Genomic DNA, 14136 nt, shown 5'->3' with positions numbered 1-14136 from the left:
GCATCGCTCCGTGAAAGCACTGTGTTATTGAGTGGGAAATGAAGCCACTAAACCAATGATTTTACTAGATTATGGGTAACTGAATACTCTATTAATTCTGTAATAAGCCTATGCAGTTGAGTAAAGGGGGGGAGGGTGGGGAGTGTGTTGGCTCGTACCGTATTCATGCGTATATTTGGCCACAAGAAAAAAAACAAAATGTGCACATTTACGTTGCCATTTAAATACTCTACATCTGACAAATCAGAAATAACTCGCAGCAGTTAGCTTCGACGCCACTCTGCCCACGGTGACCAGGCTGAACAGGGGGCCATGTTTTGACGTTAATTGATTTTTTTAATACTCTGTGCCATCCTGTCTCTGCATCCGTTACCTTGCACTGAGCGCCAGTGATAACACTTCATGTGTGTGTGTGTGATTGGGAGAGAGGAAGTGTTTCGTAGAGGCAGCCGAGGCTAATATAAGATGATCGATGCTTTTTTTTTGTAAGCGGGGCCCCTGCAGCTCGGAATCAAAACAAGGAAGCGAGTACGCCAACGCTTCGTGGACAAAGCCCAACGTTTAGCGACGGTCACGTCGATTAAAACTAACCGTTAGCCAAGTTAGCTCCCCCAGCCTGCCAACCACAGCTAACGTTAGCCAAACATTAGTTAGCCTACAGCCTCTGCTATCAGATTTAATTATCAAAAATAACCGCCACACACAACGTGTTTCACTAACCCACGATGTATGTGTTTGGCGGACAGCAAGACAGCAAACAAAAGCAGAAACCGGACTCGCTGGTTGACGTTAACGCCTAAGCTAGCACCTACTGATGGCTAGGTGACAGCTGGACCGAGCGCAACAAGGAAATTAGCTCCGTTAGCAACAAAAAATATTAGCTACCCCCCCACCCCCCCTAAAAAAAGCTTACTGTCAAACGTTTCACCCCGCAAACAAACAACAACTGTGAGGGGGCTCACCTTCGCTGTGATGGATCCGCTGTAGCGGCTCGCTGTTCGTCACGCCCCGAAAAAGAAGCCGTCCAGACGGCCGCCCGAAGCTTGAACGTGAGGGTTTTTCTTTCTCTCGCTGTTAACTTGTTGTGACTGATGTTTCACGCTAGCAAGTGGAGCGTCGTTAGCAGCTCTCTCTCTCTCCCCATTCTCCGCTGCTGCTGCTGCTGCTCGGGAAAGGTTCGAACACACACCGGATGTACAAAAAAACGGCACCGCCCGCTCGACAGCGCACACGTCCGGGTCAGGACTGATACGGGGTCTGATTAATAACTGGACCACCACACACACACACACATTATATATATATATATATATATATATATATATATATATATATATATATATATATATATATATATATATATATATATATATATATATATATATAAAATAGTAAGATAAAAGTAAAATAGGTTCAAAGTATAATTATATGATGGTGAAATAGAAACTTCACAGCAATACTTTGGAATAAATATAATATTACATTTAAAAAGGAAATCATATTACATTTGGAATCATAGTGTCTGATAAGAAAACAGTACTTCTGCTGCATATTTATTTTTTATTTTGAGAAATGTGTAAATACAAACCCCTTGTTGGTGATGTTTAATTAGCATGTACTGCAAATACTATCTGAAAAGGAAAAAACAAAAATGGATTTAACATTATTAATGCCTGAGTTATAAATTTATTTCATTGTGTATCATGCAGTATATTGCTGTACATTTTCTACAATAAAAAAAGGGAAAACAACAAAATAATCCATAAGGTTTAACAGTTTGTTTTTAAAGTGGACATGTGTGACTTCTGGTATGTGATATATGCAAAAAATAAGAACAAATGTTTTTGCCCGTCCTTCGGATGTTTTTCTTTTAACCTGCTCACGTCTTTGCTGCTGATCCCTACGAGTCCTTAGAGATTCTGCATAAACATCAGAATGAGCAAAGCAATTTAACGACTCGATGTATCTCAGTCCATTCCGGAGGTTCCAATCATATCACATGACCCTGATTGGCAGATACAGTCATAGATTGTAACGTTAAAATATACATTTTATGAACATATTATTGAATTTGACTTAAAACTTCAGCTCCAGGAATCATTTAAAATGGAAAAGGGGCCTTTAAGTGTTAATATGTGGGAAATCCAGCAAATAAACAAGAAAACATGAAAGTGTAACCAATCATATTTATTTCATACATCTGCCTGTTTAGCATTTCCAGGAAAATGTGTGCGCTAATGCAAAGTGGTTACAAAAATAAATCACATTCTCACGTAAGGGATGACATGACAGAAGAACTACACCTACAAATGCTGAGTAAGAAAATAAGGGGCCGTATCAGTTGAACGTCTGTGCCTTTCAGTCATCGTTAAATCAATTTATCAAAAACGCATATGGTTAATAATAATATCTGACAGTAGTTGTATGATTTGATTGAAGTACTGTACACGTGTACATACATATCAATAGTCATTTACAGGCAGCAAACAATCTCTGCAGCGGTTCCAGATGAGTTAGGCCTAAGTACTTAAAACTGTAGTGGATGAAACTGATGAATATAATATACATCGTAGAAAATACCAACATAAGGAGCGATTGCATTTTCTCACTTTAACATGAAGTTACTTTCATCGTTTTGTAACAACGCCGACAAGCCTGTAATCTTGTCAAATCTGAGTTTTAATATGATTTCTACAATCTAATATGCTATCAATGTGCCAATACTCGCGTGGAATGACCTCAGTCATCAATAGTGGTATTTTAGTATAAAACAGCTTTTCCTGTACAATGCATTTTAGTGCATCAAAACATTATCTGACATGCATTCATCAACATCAGCTGTTAAAAGACTGGAATGACTTACATACGCCTATCTTCTAATGTAAACTATAGACAATGTTATTAGGGCAGTACCTCAGTGTTTACACTTTATTACACTGGTTTAAGCAAGAAACATAAATACACAGCCCCGCCGACGAGGTTTTTACAATTACTACGGTCAGGTTCGTCTCCTGCTTTATACCATCTTTCAGTCAAGAACATAAACAAGGAATGATGCCAAAGAGATGCTGTGGAAATGTGGCAGATTATTATAATCAAAGAACTGTACAAGATAAGAGAATACACTATGATTAAAAAGACAAAAAAAAATGGATGGATGTTTCTCGTGTGTTTCAAAAAATGTCCTCTCAGTTTGTGGTCAAGAGGTAAAGTGTTCAAAAGAAGGCAGTTGGGGTCTTTAGAAAGTCTCCCTCTTCATTAAGCTATCGCCTTGGCCTCGGGCAGGAACGCCTCCCAGAACTTCACAAGCTGGAATATAATCAGGGCGAGAAACATAGAAAGACAGTTAACATGTGTTGGGATCATTAAGAAATACTAATTATAAACAACATCTAAAGGTCATTGTCAGACTATCCATGAATAAAGTACATGGAGAATAGAATACTTGACGTAGTTAAAAGTTTACCCGCTGTTGAGACTGCATCATTGCATCCAAATATTTGACTATCTGGCCCCTGAAGTCCTTGGCTTTCTCTTTCTGAAAAGACAAAAGTGTCGTCACCACTCGGGCTCTTTGCTGATGGAAAAGCCAGTTGTCGGAAAAATCTCTGGCAGAAATTCATCTTTATCGTGGCTTTCATCAAGGTCATCATGGAACAGGTTGAAAAGAACATTTAAATGGGATGAGAATCAGATCTGGCCTAAAGAGATCTGTCTTGTCTGTCTTGTTCAGGCACAGTTTAAGCAGAGTTTCCTTGTGAAATGTCACCTCAAGCCGAAACATGTCGGCCTCACATTAAAGCTGCTCTTTATACGACAAGTGCTAATGGGAAAGCCACACCTGTACTGCCTATAAAAAGCATTCACTTTCCCTGGATCAGCGTCGGGGGGGAAAACATCAGGTTGGATCTACTTTGATCCAAAGTTGTAGAAACGCCATAAATCATTCACTTTTTTGTGAAAACACAAACGTACCTCAAACCTGAGAACCTCCTTGCGTACAGTCATGCCGATCCTGTCAAAGTCCCTCTCGTACTGAGTCACCCTCGCCTCCCACTGAGGACAAGATGAGCAAGAAAACACAATCAATGAAGCAGTAAAGCCGTCATATTTTCCAGCATGTGATACTAGACTTTTACAACATGACACCTAATATTCTTTCACACAAATACACAGTGTGCTTATTCTGTTCCACCTTATCAGAACACAGTCATGTAACTAATCCGAAAACCTCCAGAAAGAAACGGGGAACACTTTTCATGAAAATAGAGTAACTAATGGCACAAAATACTACAGTTACGTAGCATCGCTGTTGGAGAACTTGAGTCAACAGGTTATTTTTGCAGGTTTTAAGAGAGTGCTGCAAATAGTGACCATTTTTTCCAGTATCGATCGACCAGTTATGCATTTATTTGATGAATAAATATATCGTTAAGTCTATAAAATGTCAGAAAAAGTGAAAAATGAAAAAACAAAACCCATTGTCACCACTCATTTGTCTGAAAAGCAGCACATCCTCATATTTAAGAAGCTGGAACCAGCAAATCCATAGCATTTTTCTTTAATCAAAGGATGATTAAAATACTGGATTAGATCTCTATTGTTGGCAGTATAGGTGGTTAAAGGTAGCCCGACTGAACTTGTTGATAATTTTGTTCTCACTGTGATTCTACTGGGTAGGAAAGGAAAGGGTCTCGTATTCCACATGCAGACATCTTTACACGGTTTACTGGAACATAAAGCTGTAACTACTTTAATACGATCACTGGAATGTTTGACATTTAAAACATTTAAAACAATGTGAGAAGACTTTACGGCTTATGCCAGATTGCACCATAACTCCGACCTCCGACCGTGTCCGTTACCTCAGTGATCTCGTCTTTGGCCTGCTGCAGTTTGTCCGGCTTGTTGGCCCACAGCAGCTTGGCCTCGGCCTCCCTCTTCTTCTGCAGCGTGCTCTGAGCCTCCTGCCACCGCTGCCACGCCCGCGCACGCTGGTCAAAACACCCCTGTGGACATCCAACACTCCATCACTGACCAAACAGAGACCTGCAGAGTAGAACTGTGACCTAGCACAATATCAACAGTGTGTTTAGGATTATTAGAGAGCCCTAACTGGTGCTTTTACATCACTCTGACAAAACGCAACATCTTTACTGTAGTAGTGGCATCAGGAACTACTCATGCTTTACTTTCCACTGCTTCTGAAGAATCTCTATATGGTATCTTTCCTTCTTCCTACTTTAAAACTACTATTCTGCGGCTGTGATCTTACGCGCATAGCACCCAGCAGGCGGATGTAGTCGGCCAGCAGCTCTGCAAGGATGAAGAAGTCACTGGCTGCCTGCTCCTGATGCAGCTGCTCCATCTTGTCCTCCACCTCTGCCAGCTGGGAGAGGGCCCGTGACAGAGCTGTGTTGTCCTCAGAGTTTCCCAACATGGCCATGCTTTTGGCAAACACCGCCGTGCTCCCACACAGCTCTGGGTTTGGAAACAGAAAACGTATTCAGTCAACTCGTTTCACCCGAAAAGACCAGGCAGCTGGACTGTACTCTTCTGTGTCCTCAGATGAAACAATTTGATTTAAAAAAGAGAGAAAGAAAGTGGATTAAGACAAGTGAGGCAGATGGAGCTCACCCTTCCTGTGGTTGACCAGGGAGTCAACCACCGCCTGAAGCTTCCTCAACTGCTGCTCCTCATTCTCCACCTCCTGGAACTTATCCTCAAACCACTGAGACACACAAAGGAGACATGAAAAAATAAAACAACACAACCAGACATCCTCCTCATGATGACAATGACCCAATGTTTGTCTGGCTATTACTTCAAGTAAGGCGGTTACAATCCCACAATACATTGTGATTCAAAAAGAAAATTTAATAATGAAGGACTGAGAACATTCTACATAACACCTACATACACCTGCAATAATGCCATTTATATACTGTTGCCACTGTTCACTTTCATGTTCACCATCTTGTATATGTTTACCAGCTGGTGTATTTAGCTGATTCTGCTCATTTTTATATTTTATTTTAACAGATATTTTGCTTACTTAATTATTTATATTTTCTTGTACTTGTATTGTTCAGTTCCTGGAATTTTGATGCAAAAACATTTCACTAAACGTTCTTATTTGACAAACAATATCTCTTGAATCTTGAATAATAATTATATCAGTGTTTGCCTCTACTATCCTACTTTTGGATATTCATGGCATTGCTGTTTAAATAATCAGGAGCCTCGACTGATCTATCAGTGTATAAAACAAACAGTCTCCTGAAAGCAGCCGGGTTCCCCTTACAGAGTCCGACTCATTCATCTTGATGGTCATCTTGTTGACAGCATCCGATGCCTTGGTGATCATTTTGAGGAAGCCGGCTCCACTCAGCGTCTGGGTGCTCACGGCCCTGGGGAGCTGAAAACACAGACAAACGCACATTAATGTAAAATCGTTATCAACGTTACTGCTACTAGAAAATCTTTTTATATCTTAAAGTACCCACCTCCTCCCTCTCCAAGAACTCCCGGACGTCTGGATCCTGTAGTAACGATGGGTGAGACACGACTCTCTGAAGATACCTGCAAAAAAAACATAGCAGGACAAAGTGAGTGAGCAGCAGTAGTGCATGCACACAGAAACACAGGCAGAAGTAGAAAATAATAAGAATAATATTACACATCAACTCATTTTTAATGTAGGAAACGTGTCCTTGCCTCTCCAGACCTGCTCGTCTTCTCTCCACAAACTCGACCGATGACGGGTCGTCCATCCCGACCTTCACTTTGGTCATTCCTGTCGGTGCAAACGAACAGTCACCAAAAAGGAACACGAGAAAATGTACAAAGACGAGCAAAACCCATAGTTGGGACCCACCTACGACACTTTTCTCGGGTGGTGGTGGAATGATGAAGCCGTGGAGCGTCTGCTTGACCGACAGCTTCTCATAAAGGCCCAGGAAGTCGCTGTAACGCCTCCTCACAGAGAAGGTTTTACTCCTGAACATGGCCAAGGAGGTCTGAAAGGAGAGACGGGGACGCAGAACATGAAAAACGTAATGCTTAGAAACAGTGGTGAAGATTTAGAACCATAAGCAGTTCTGGGAGCTCTGTAAAAAATGTAAAAAATTAATGTAACAACTAAAGCTTTTGTACCGACCCTCGTGGAAACTTTGTAGGCCACGTATGCAGTCATGCCATCTCCTAGTAGGACAGAAACATCAGAGAAACATTGAAGATGAGTTATTTTAGTAGGAAATGAATGTGTCGTACATTTAAAGGACTGAGGTTGCTTAAATTAGCTATAATCATAAAAGTTAACGATACAATGTTATAATAACATCTGAATAAACTGCATATTACAGATAGCTGTATCATAGTTTTAACAAAGAGATGGAATAAAAAAAAGACTGACCAACTTTCTCCGGGTTGGTGACGGCGACGTCCACATCAAAGCTTTCCTCTTCCTCCTCCACCTGTAGTGAAGGAGAAGGACACAACTAGTAGCCATAATAAAAGCCTGCATGCAATTCATTGCTTCATAGTTCAGAGGAAGAGCAGCTCAGCTGTGACCCGTACCTGCTCCAAGGAGGTGGGCTGCATGGCTGCAGGGTTCTGGCTGAAGGAGGAGGCAGGAGGGGAGCCAGAGGAGGTGGAGAGCTCCTTCTGGGAGGAGCTGCCAGGCGTGTCTGTACTCAGCTCCACCTGTGCCTCTGCAGAAAGAGAAGACTTCTATTTAATGGTCATCTCTCATCCAAAACGTACAGAAAAAATGCAAGTGTACTTCAGACAGGCTCACATGATAAGTCATCCTCCCCCAAACACACACACACACACACACACACACACACACAACGGAAAACACACTGAACTTGTCTCTAACCCACATACACACACCCCTGAACACACACACTTTCATTTTCTCGGTTTCCTTCCTGAAGAAGAGTCTGCGAGCTTCTTCATTATCATTATCATACAGACAGAGCCCTCCACATGTATTGGCACTCTGGTAAAGTTAAGTAAGAAGAGGTATTTTCTAAGAATACGGACAATTTTGATCAAACTGTGTGAAGAGGAAAGGCCTCACATCCCTTCGTTTGTATTTTGCAACTGTATAGCACATCTGCAGGACAATGCTGAGGACGTTCTATGAGTCTGTAGAAGCTGGTGCTCTCCTGTATGCTGTCACATGCTGGGGGAGCAGAGCACAACAGACTCAACAAACTGATCCACAAGGCCAGTGATGCTGTGGGGGAGGAGCTGGACTCTCAAGATCAGGGCTATCCTAGATAACTCCTCCCACCCGCTTTATAGCAGGCTGGACGGCCAGTGAAAGACTCATCATCTTTGCTCCCTGTGGCCATCGAACTATACGACTCCTCCTGCTAAACAGTGGCATAGCATATTAGCACATTTATAGGGGGTGTTATAGGAGAAGACTAATAAGTGTCTCTATTTTGTTTCTATATCTATATGTTTTTCCCCTCAGAATAAATTTGCTTTCATTGAAAGTTGGATTTTTTAAATCATGTGAAACACAAAAAAAGGGATGATTTTTAATACCATTTTTCTCTTAATGTTACCAGGGGTGCCAATAAATGTGGAGGGTGCATATTGAATTTTTTCAGGATGTCACCATCAAAGTTGAACTTACTTTAAAATGCCACGTTTATAGTATAGTACACCTGTGTATTTCATGGGGCAACCCAACTCTCTGCTGTTCATTGAGCTTCACAGCTGGAAACATGTTCACATTGCATATATATATATATATACACACACACATCATGCGTTTAGTACAACTCGTGACTTACTTGATGTGTAAAATCAGAGGAATGGCCCTTGAACATCTGAATTAAAATAGTCCAGCACGGCCCAGACTTAAAATAAACCATCTCACAAGACTTGAAATCCCAAGTAAGAGGGATAAAATTATAGAGAAATGTCTGGTTACCAGCAAACAGATCATTGTCATCGTCTGAGTGAACCCCGTTGGACTTGGCAGTGGTGCCGCTCGCCTCCTCCTCCTCCTCACTGAACAGATCTGGAGGAGACTCCTCATGGACGTTTTCTGGCTGAGAAACTCCTCGACTCACGGCCGTTGGGTTCCTCTACAAACAGGAAGGACAAAAACTGAGTACATTCACTCAAGTGTATTACAAATGTGAGGTATTCTCTCCACTGCAGGAATTTAAGTGCATTAATGACATCTTACATGAAATAAACCACATGACATATTTATATATGATGCAGGAATTATACTGCTAATGGATGTATGGACTTTATTATTCCCAAATTATTCTGTTAGAGCATTATTATGCAATACAACAGTGTATTTGTTCTACTTCCCCTCAGTGTGAAGTGAAGTACAGTGAATACTTCCTCCACCACTTGTGAACACAGGGAGGTCACCAGCGACTAGTGACAGTTGGCCGTGTGGTCTCGTGACCGTTATGACGGCTAACAGACAAAGATAAGGAGGAATAACAAGATGGCTAAAACGTCGGCCGAGTTAGAATGTTTAAAACAGAACGGTTAAACCGGACATCAGCATTCTTAACGTTAGTTTAACACCGGGGCCGGGTGGGAAAAGCCCAGAATCTACTCTAAAACTTCCTAGTTACGAGTAAAACCTGCTGTATTTGTGCTGAAACTAACTTCGTCCAACTCCACGAATCAATGTCGCTGCAGTCTGACCTAATTCCGGCCCCGGTCAGTTCGCTCCCAGTCATTCTGGCCGCCGTGAATACAGGTCAGATCAGATAAAGGGAGCGACTGCCCGTCTCGTTCACTTAACGTCACGCACAGCCGTCACAATCAATACGTGTGAACCGCAAACATACGTTGCTGACGAAGATGTCCTCTCCGTCGTCGCTGTCCCCGTCTGCCATGTCGTCGTCGGTCGGTCCGACTCCCGGTTCCTCCGTGGCAGGGAAAGGAGGAGGAATTCGATCCGAGCTGGCCGCCATATTCCGTGTTGTGAGAGGGACTGACGTAGGCGGACGTTAAAGGAGCAGAGGAGGGCCGCTGCAGCGACGCCTGGTGGTCGCCGAGCAACACGACAACGTAAAGACGATGCTACTTATTTTACAGGCGGATTCTGGCATTTTTACACAGTAATTAGAATTAGAATGATAATATTAAACTATTATTTGAATATGACAACGTTAAGTCCACAGGAACATTTTTATTTAGATTTTAGAAATCAATAAAAAATATATTTTTTATTGTTTTTTTTCTCTCCTGCTGCTGTAACATGTTCACTTTTTTAAAGCTATATCTTTGTAATGTTTGGATTGCCATTGTTAAAAAAAAGACTTAATTATGTGGGTTTATTAGTCAAATTAAAATCTCTTTAAAAGTTTTAAAATGCAGAGAGAATACATACTCTCTCATTAATTGACCAGACGTTCATTTACAGACATCTGAGTCTGTTTATCTGCAACTTACCTGAATTGACCAAATCCTTTTGTGAATCTACAAAACCTTATTGGATGCATGAATTCAGAATGACATTTTCTAAGCAGGGATGGCGGTTATTGATTCATCTGCAACAGTGAAGTCAAAATGGTGGTGAGACTGTATGAGCTGTGGTTTAGTTTAGTGAGTTCAAGCCATCTTATCTCAGCATGCAAGACGTATCCAAATAGTGAAAAATGTTTACTGTGTGACGTGTAGAAACTGACTCAGTGCCGTCAGTTGATATTTACGGTGTTTTCAGAAAGTCTCTTTACTTAAAAACCAGTTGTCCATGTCAGCATTCTTTAAATGTCAGTGTTACAGTTTAATTCCATCCCACGGCACGTCATCAGCCAAATGCTGAGTCAGTCAGTTCCATCGGGCAAAAGGCCGTTTGTTTTTTAAATCCAGCCTTGTCACGATGAAAAGAAGATCAAAGCTAGAAATCTGATCAACAAGTGGAGGAAACCTTGCCTTCATGCTGCAGATCGATTTACAGGGAGGTTAGTCTATTAATGTGAGTGTAAATAAAAAAAACATACGAAGAAGCGAGACGAGAGTATTTCAGCTGGAAACTCAATTATGAAACGGACTTAAACGAAACATGACTGAACATCGACTCATTAACTGAATACAGTCTTTAACTGAAATATAATGTCCGTGTACAAAAGAGGCATTAAAGTTTAATTATTTAACTCTGTGAGGCTAAAAACTCTAAAATAACACCCAGCCCTTTATGAGGCTACACATTGAGGGCAATTTAAACCCCTAAAAGAAGCAACCCTTAACGATTATTTTCCTAATTTAATCATTTGATGATATTTTCTAAAATGAACGGATCAGTCGGTCTATAAAAGATTTTCAGAAAAATTATCAGAAAAAGAAAAGGATTTAAATTTGTTTTTCCTTTGCTGAAATTATTTCTCTATTTTAAAAAATAGTTTCTGATGGGTCTTCTGTTGATTGAATATTCAATTTCCCAGTACAGAGCTACTACTACTACTACTACTACTACTACTACTACTACTACTACTACTACTACTACTACGTACAGAACTATACAGCATGTAAAGATGTATTGCAACAAAATGTAGGCTACTTAAAATACAAAAAGTGTAAACGTAATGTCTGACTGTGCAAATTAACTACAGCAATCAAGTAAATATAGCGGAGTAGAAGTATAAAGATGTGTTAAATAGAAATACTCGAGTAAAGTAAAAGTACTCGAGTAAATATACTTAGTTACATTCCACCACTTCCATGAAAAGAAGACAAGCAGAAACATTTACTTTGTTAGTATTCATAATAGTTTGTATACACAATGTATAGGAGCACCAATAAAAAACATCTTTTTTTTTCCAAACTTTTTTTTCCAACATTTTTTAAAAAGCCACAGATTGTTTTTCTACAGAAAGCAAAGAAAGCTCTGTACAGGAACAAGCAACAACAGAATTCCTCATCATGAGCCGCGAGGTAAAATAACTCGGCCGCTCAAATTCATATCATCTCTGAAGCAAAAAACAAAAAAAAACAAGACCAGCTGCCTGCTGCTTACCTAGGACACTACGTTACACAAACAGCTTTTTTGATATTTAAAACACAAGATATGTAAGAAATGTACTTTTCAAAAATTGTGAAAAAGTGCAATACAGGTTCGACTGTTTACAACTCAATAGATTATTTCCCAAATGGAGTCCGGTCCGTTTTCTCCCCCTTTGTTCTCAATCGTGTTTTCCCCCCAAAGAACTTGTTCCGTGTTTGTATCCATAGTTTGAAATCTCATCTTACAGTTATATTGACATTCATGACGATGTACATTTATGAGAAACATGGTATTCACAAAAGTAGAGCAAATTACTTTGATTGCAAATGACAAATTTCTTTGGGTAAGAGGGTAATGAAAAACTAGTTTCTTAGATTCACTTTTTTTTCTCCTTTTTTTTTTTTTTTTACATCGGATTTGTTTTCAGAACAAGCTTCTTTTTTTTCTTCTTCATACAAAAACTACCATGTAAAAAAAAAAAAAAAAAAGAATCTGGGAGTCACTTTCAAAAGGCCAACATTGCATTTTGGGAGATTTGTAGAAGATCCGGGGCGTTTGATGAAGAAACAGCGTGAGAAGGAAACAAACAGCACGGCGCTGTGGGAAGATGCACGCGTGGTTCTGCAGGTTCGGACGCCTGAAACCAAATATTGTTTTTTTTTTTTTTTAAATGTCACACACACACATTGATTGAACTTCTCGTATAAAAGATAACAGGTGACCGACTGATTGACTGGGTGCCGTGTGAGGGTTGTTGGTGCCCTGAGTCCGAGGTGCCCCTGACCTGTGAAGATACTGTCCAGTCCCACAAGACTACACACAAGCGAGTGAGCGACAGCACAACTCCGGGCGACGTTCCGCGGAGAACCGACACGTTCTCGACCTGTCCCGCATACAAACGCGTTGGTAAGGCTTTTTAAAAACGGACCTCCCGCAAACAAACAAACGACTGAAAAAAGAAGACGTTTTAATGTACAAAGGGGGCAACACAATGCCAGAGAAGAATGTACTGTAATACACACCGGGCTTCTCCCCCCTTCTGATATGAAAACTTGAGCTACAGGACTCACTTGTAATCCCACTTTCATCCCAAATAATAATAATAATAATAATAATGAAACAATGGGAAACATCGAAAGAATGAGGCAGTTTAAAAAAAAAACTAAAAAATAAACACAAAAAACACATATGTACATGTTTATAAGGATATGTGTGTAAAAAAATAATACAATAACATAGAAAATAATAAAAAGGCATGGTACAATATATGACACAAGGGGGTAAAAACAACGTTTATGAATAATAGGCTTGTAAAGGGATGGGGGGGGGGCTGATATCCAATGTTCACTTCACTGAAATGGCCCAATAGATATACAAAATGCACAAAGAAAACACTAATCAAACAAACACTGTGTGTAGACCGTGCTGCACGAGCACCAACATCAAAACCAGCATATTTTTGGACTTTCTCCTTTTTGACTTGACACTGAATCAACCGAGCGAACGGTCGCCACAAAATGAAAACCAACTACTTGTTTTTTTTTTGTAATGTTTTTTTTTTTTTTTGCTGAGGAAAGTGAATTCACAATCTTCCCGGTTGAAAAGCGACCAATGTTTTAAAAGTTCATTGTCTCTGAGAATGGTTCTTCATTTAAAAAGATGAAGCGCATCACTTCTTCCTTCCCTCTCATGGCGATCTCCTTCCTGAGACGGAGCTGAAGGTAAGCCGAAAAAAAGTTCCTAAGTTTCAGTCTGGAGCTCGGTTTGTTGGGTTTTTTTCTTTTTCTCTGCGGGGGGACGGGAGAGTTTTTCCTCGGGCACAAGAAGCCATATTTGTGTCCACCAGCCTCCCAAAAGGATCATATTTGGGTGTGTTTGTTTGACTTTAGAGTGTGTGTGTCTGTCTGTGTGTATGTGTGGATGACAGAGAAAGTGTGTGTGTGTGTGTGTGTGTAGGCGTGTGCATGCTCATGGCGCTGTGGTGATGGCGTTCAGGTCCTTCATGAGGCCCTCGAGGTGGGCCATCTCCTCGGTCAGCTCGTCGGGCTCGTAGCTCTGAGGGAGAGGAACAGGGTTACTGCGAGGGGCGGGGGAGGGGCAGGGGGGGAGGGAGGCAAGCACCTGGAGGTGGGGAG

General features: G+C 40.8%; 3 protein-coding genes across 18 annotated transcripts in view; all 3 read right to left on the bottom strand.

The window, feature by feature from the left end:
• csnk1g1 (casein kinase 1, gamma 1) overlaps window positions 1-1149 on the bottom strand; it is a 31065-nt gene extending 29916 nt beyond the window's left edge. For all 4 annotated transcript variants that reach the window (XM_084019697.1, XM_084019698.1, XM_084019699.1 and 1 more), the window contains exon 1: window positions 963-1149. The gene's annotated coding sequence lies outside the window, so the exon portion shown is untranslated. The remainder of the gene's footprint in view (window positions 1-962) is intronic.
• A 1017-nt stretch (window positions 1150-2166) lies between these two features.
• Window positions 2167-9983, bottom strand: snx1b (sorting nexin 1b). The gene is made up of 15 exons (XM_084004865.1): window positions 9843-9983; window positions 8954-9110; window positions 7579-7712; window positions 7415-7475; window positions 7160-7203; window positions 6878-7019; window positions 6718-6796; window positions 6507-6582; window positions 6305-6418; window positions 5638-5731; window positions 5276-5481; window positions 4866-5009; window positions 3976-4056; window positions 3467-3538; window positions 2167-3309 (listed from the first exon to the last, which is right to left on the bottom strand). The coding sequence occupies exons 1-15, from the start codon at window positions 9966-9968 to the stop codon at window positions 3259-3261; spliced, it is 1581 nt and encodes a 526-aa protein (XP_083860991.1). The 5' UTR covers window positions 9969-9983; the 3' UTR covers window positions 2167-3258.
• A 1735-nt stretch (window positions 9984-11718) lies between these two features.
• neo1a (neogenin 1a) overlaps window positions 11719-14136 on the bottom strand; it is a 150931-nt gene continuing 148513 nt past the window's right edge. For 10 of the 13 annotated variants that reach the window (XM_084007566.1, XM_084007568.1, XM_084007563.1 and 7 more), the window contains one exon: window positions 11719-14122. In XM_084007566.1, the coding sequence (XP_083863692.1) occupies window positions 13970-14122 (153 nt within the window). In that variant the 3' untranslated portion in view covers window positions 11719-13969. The remainder of the gene's footprint in view (window positions 14123-14136) is intronic. The other 3 variants (XM_084007570.1, XM_084007558.1, XM_084007559.1) reach the window with 1 other exon arrangement.

This window comes from Eutrigla gurnardus (assembly GCF_963514095.1).
Source record: "Eutrigla gurnardus genome assembly, chromosome: 1".
Lineage (NCBI taxonomy): Eukaryota > Metazoa > Chordata > Actinopteri > Perciformes > Triglidae > Eutrigla > Eutrigla gurnardus.
This window is presented reverse-complemented; position numbering and strand designations above follow the sequence as displayed.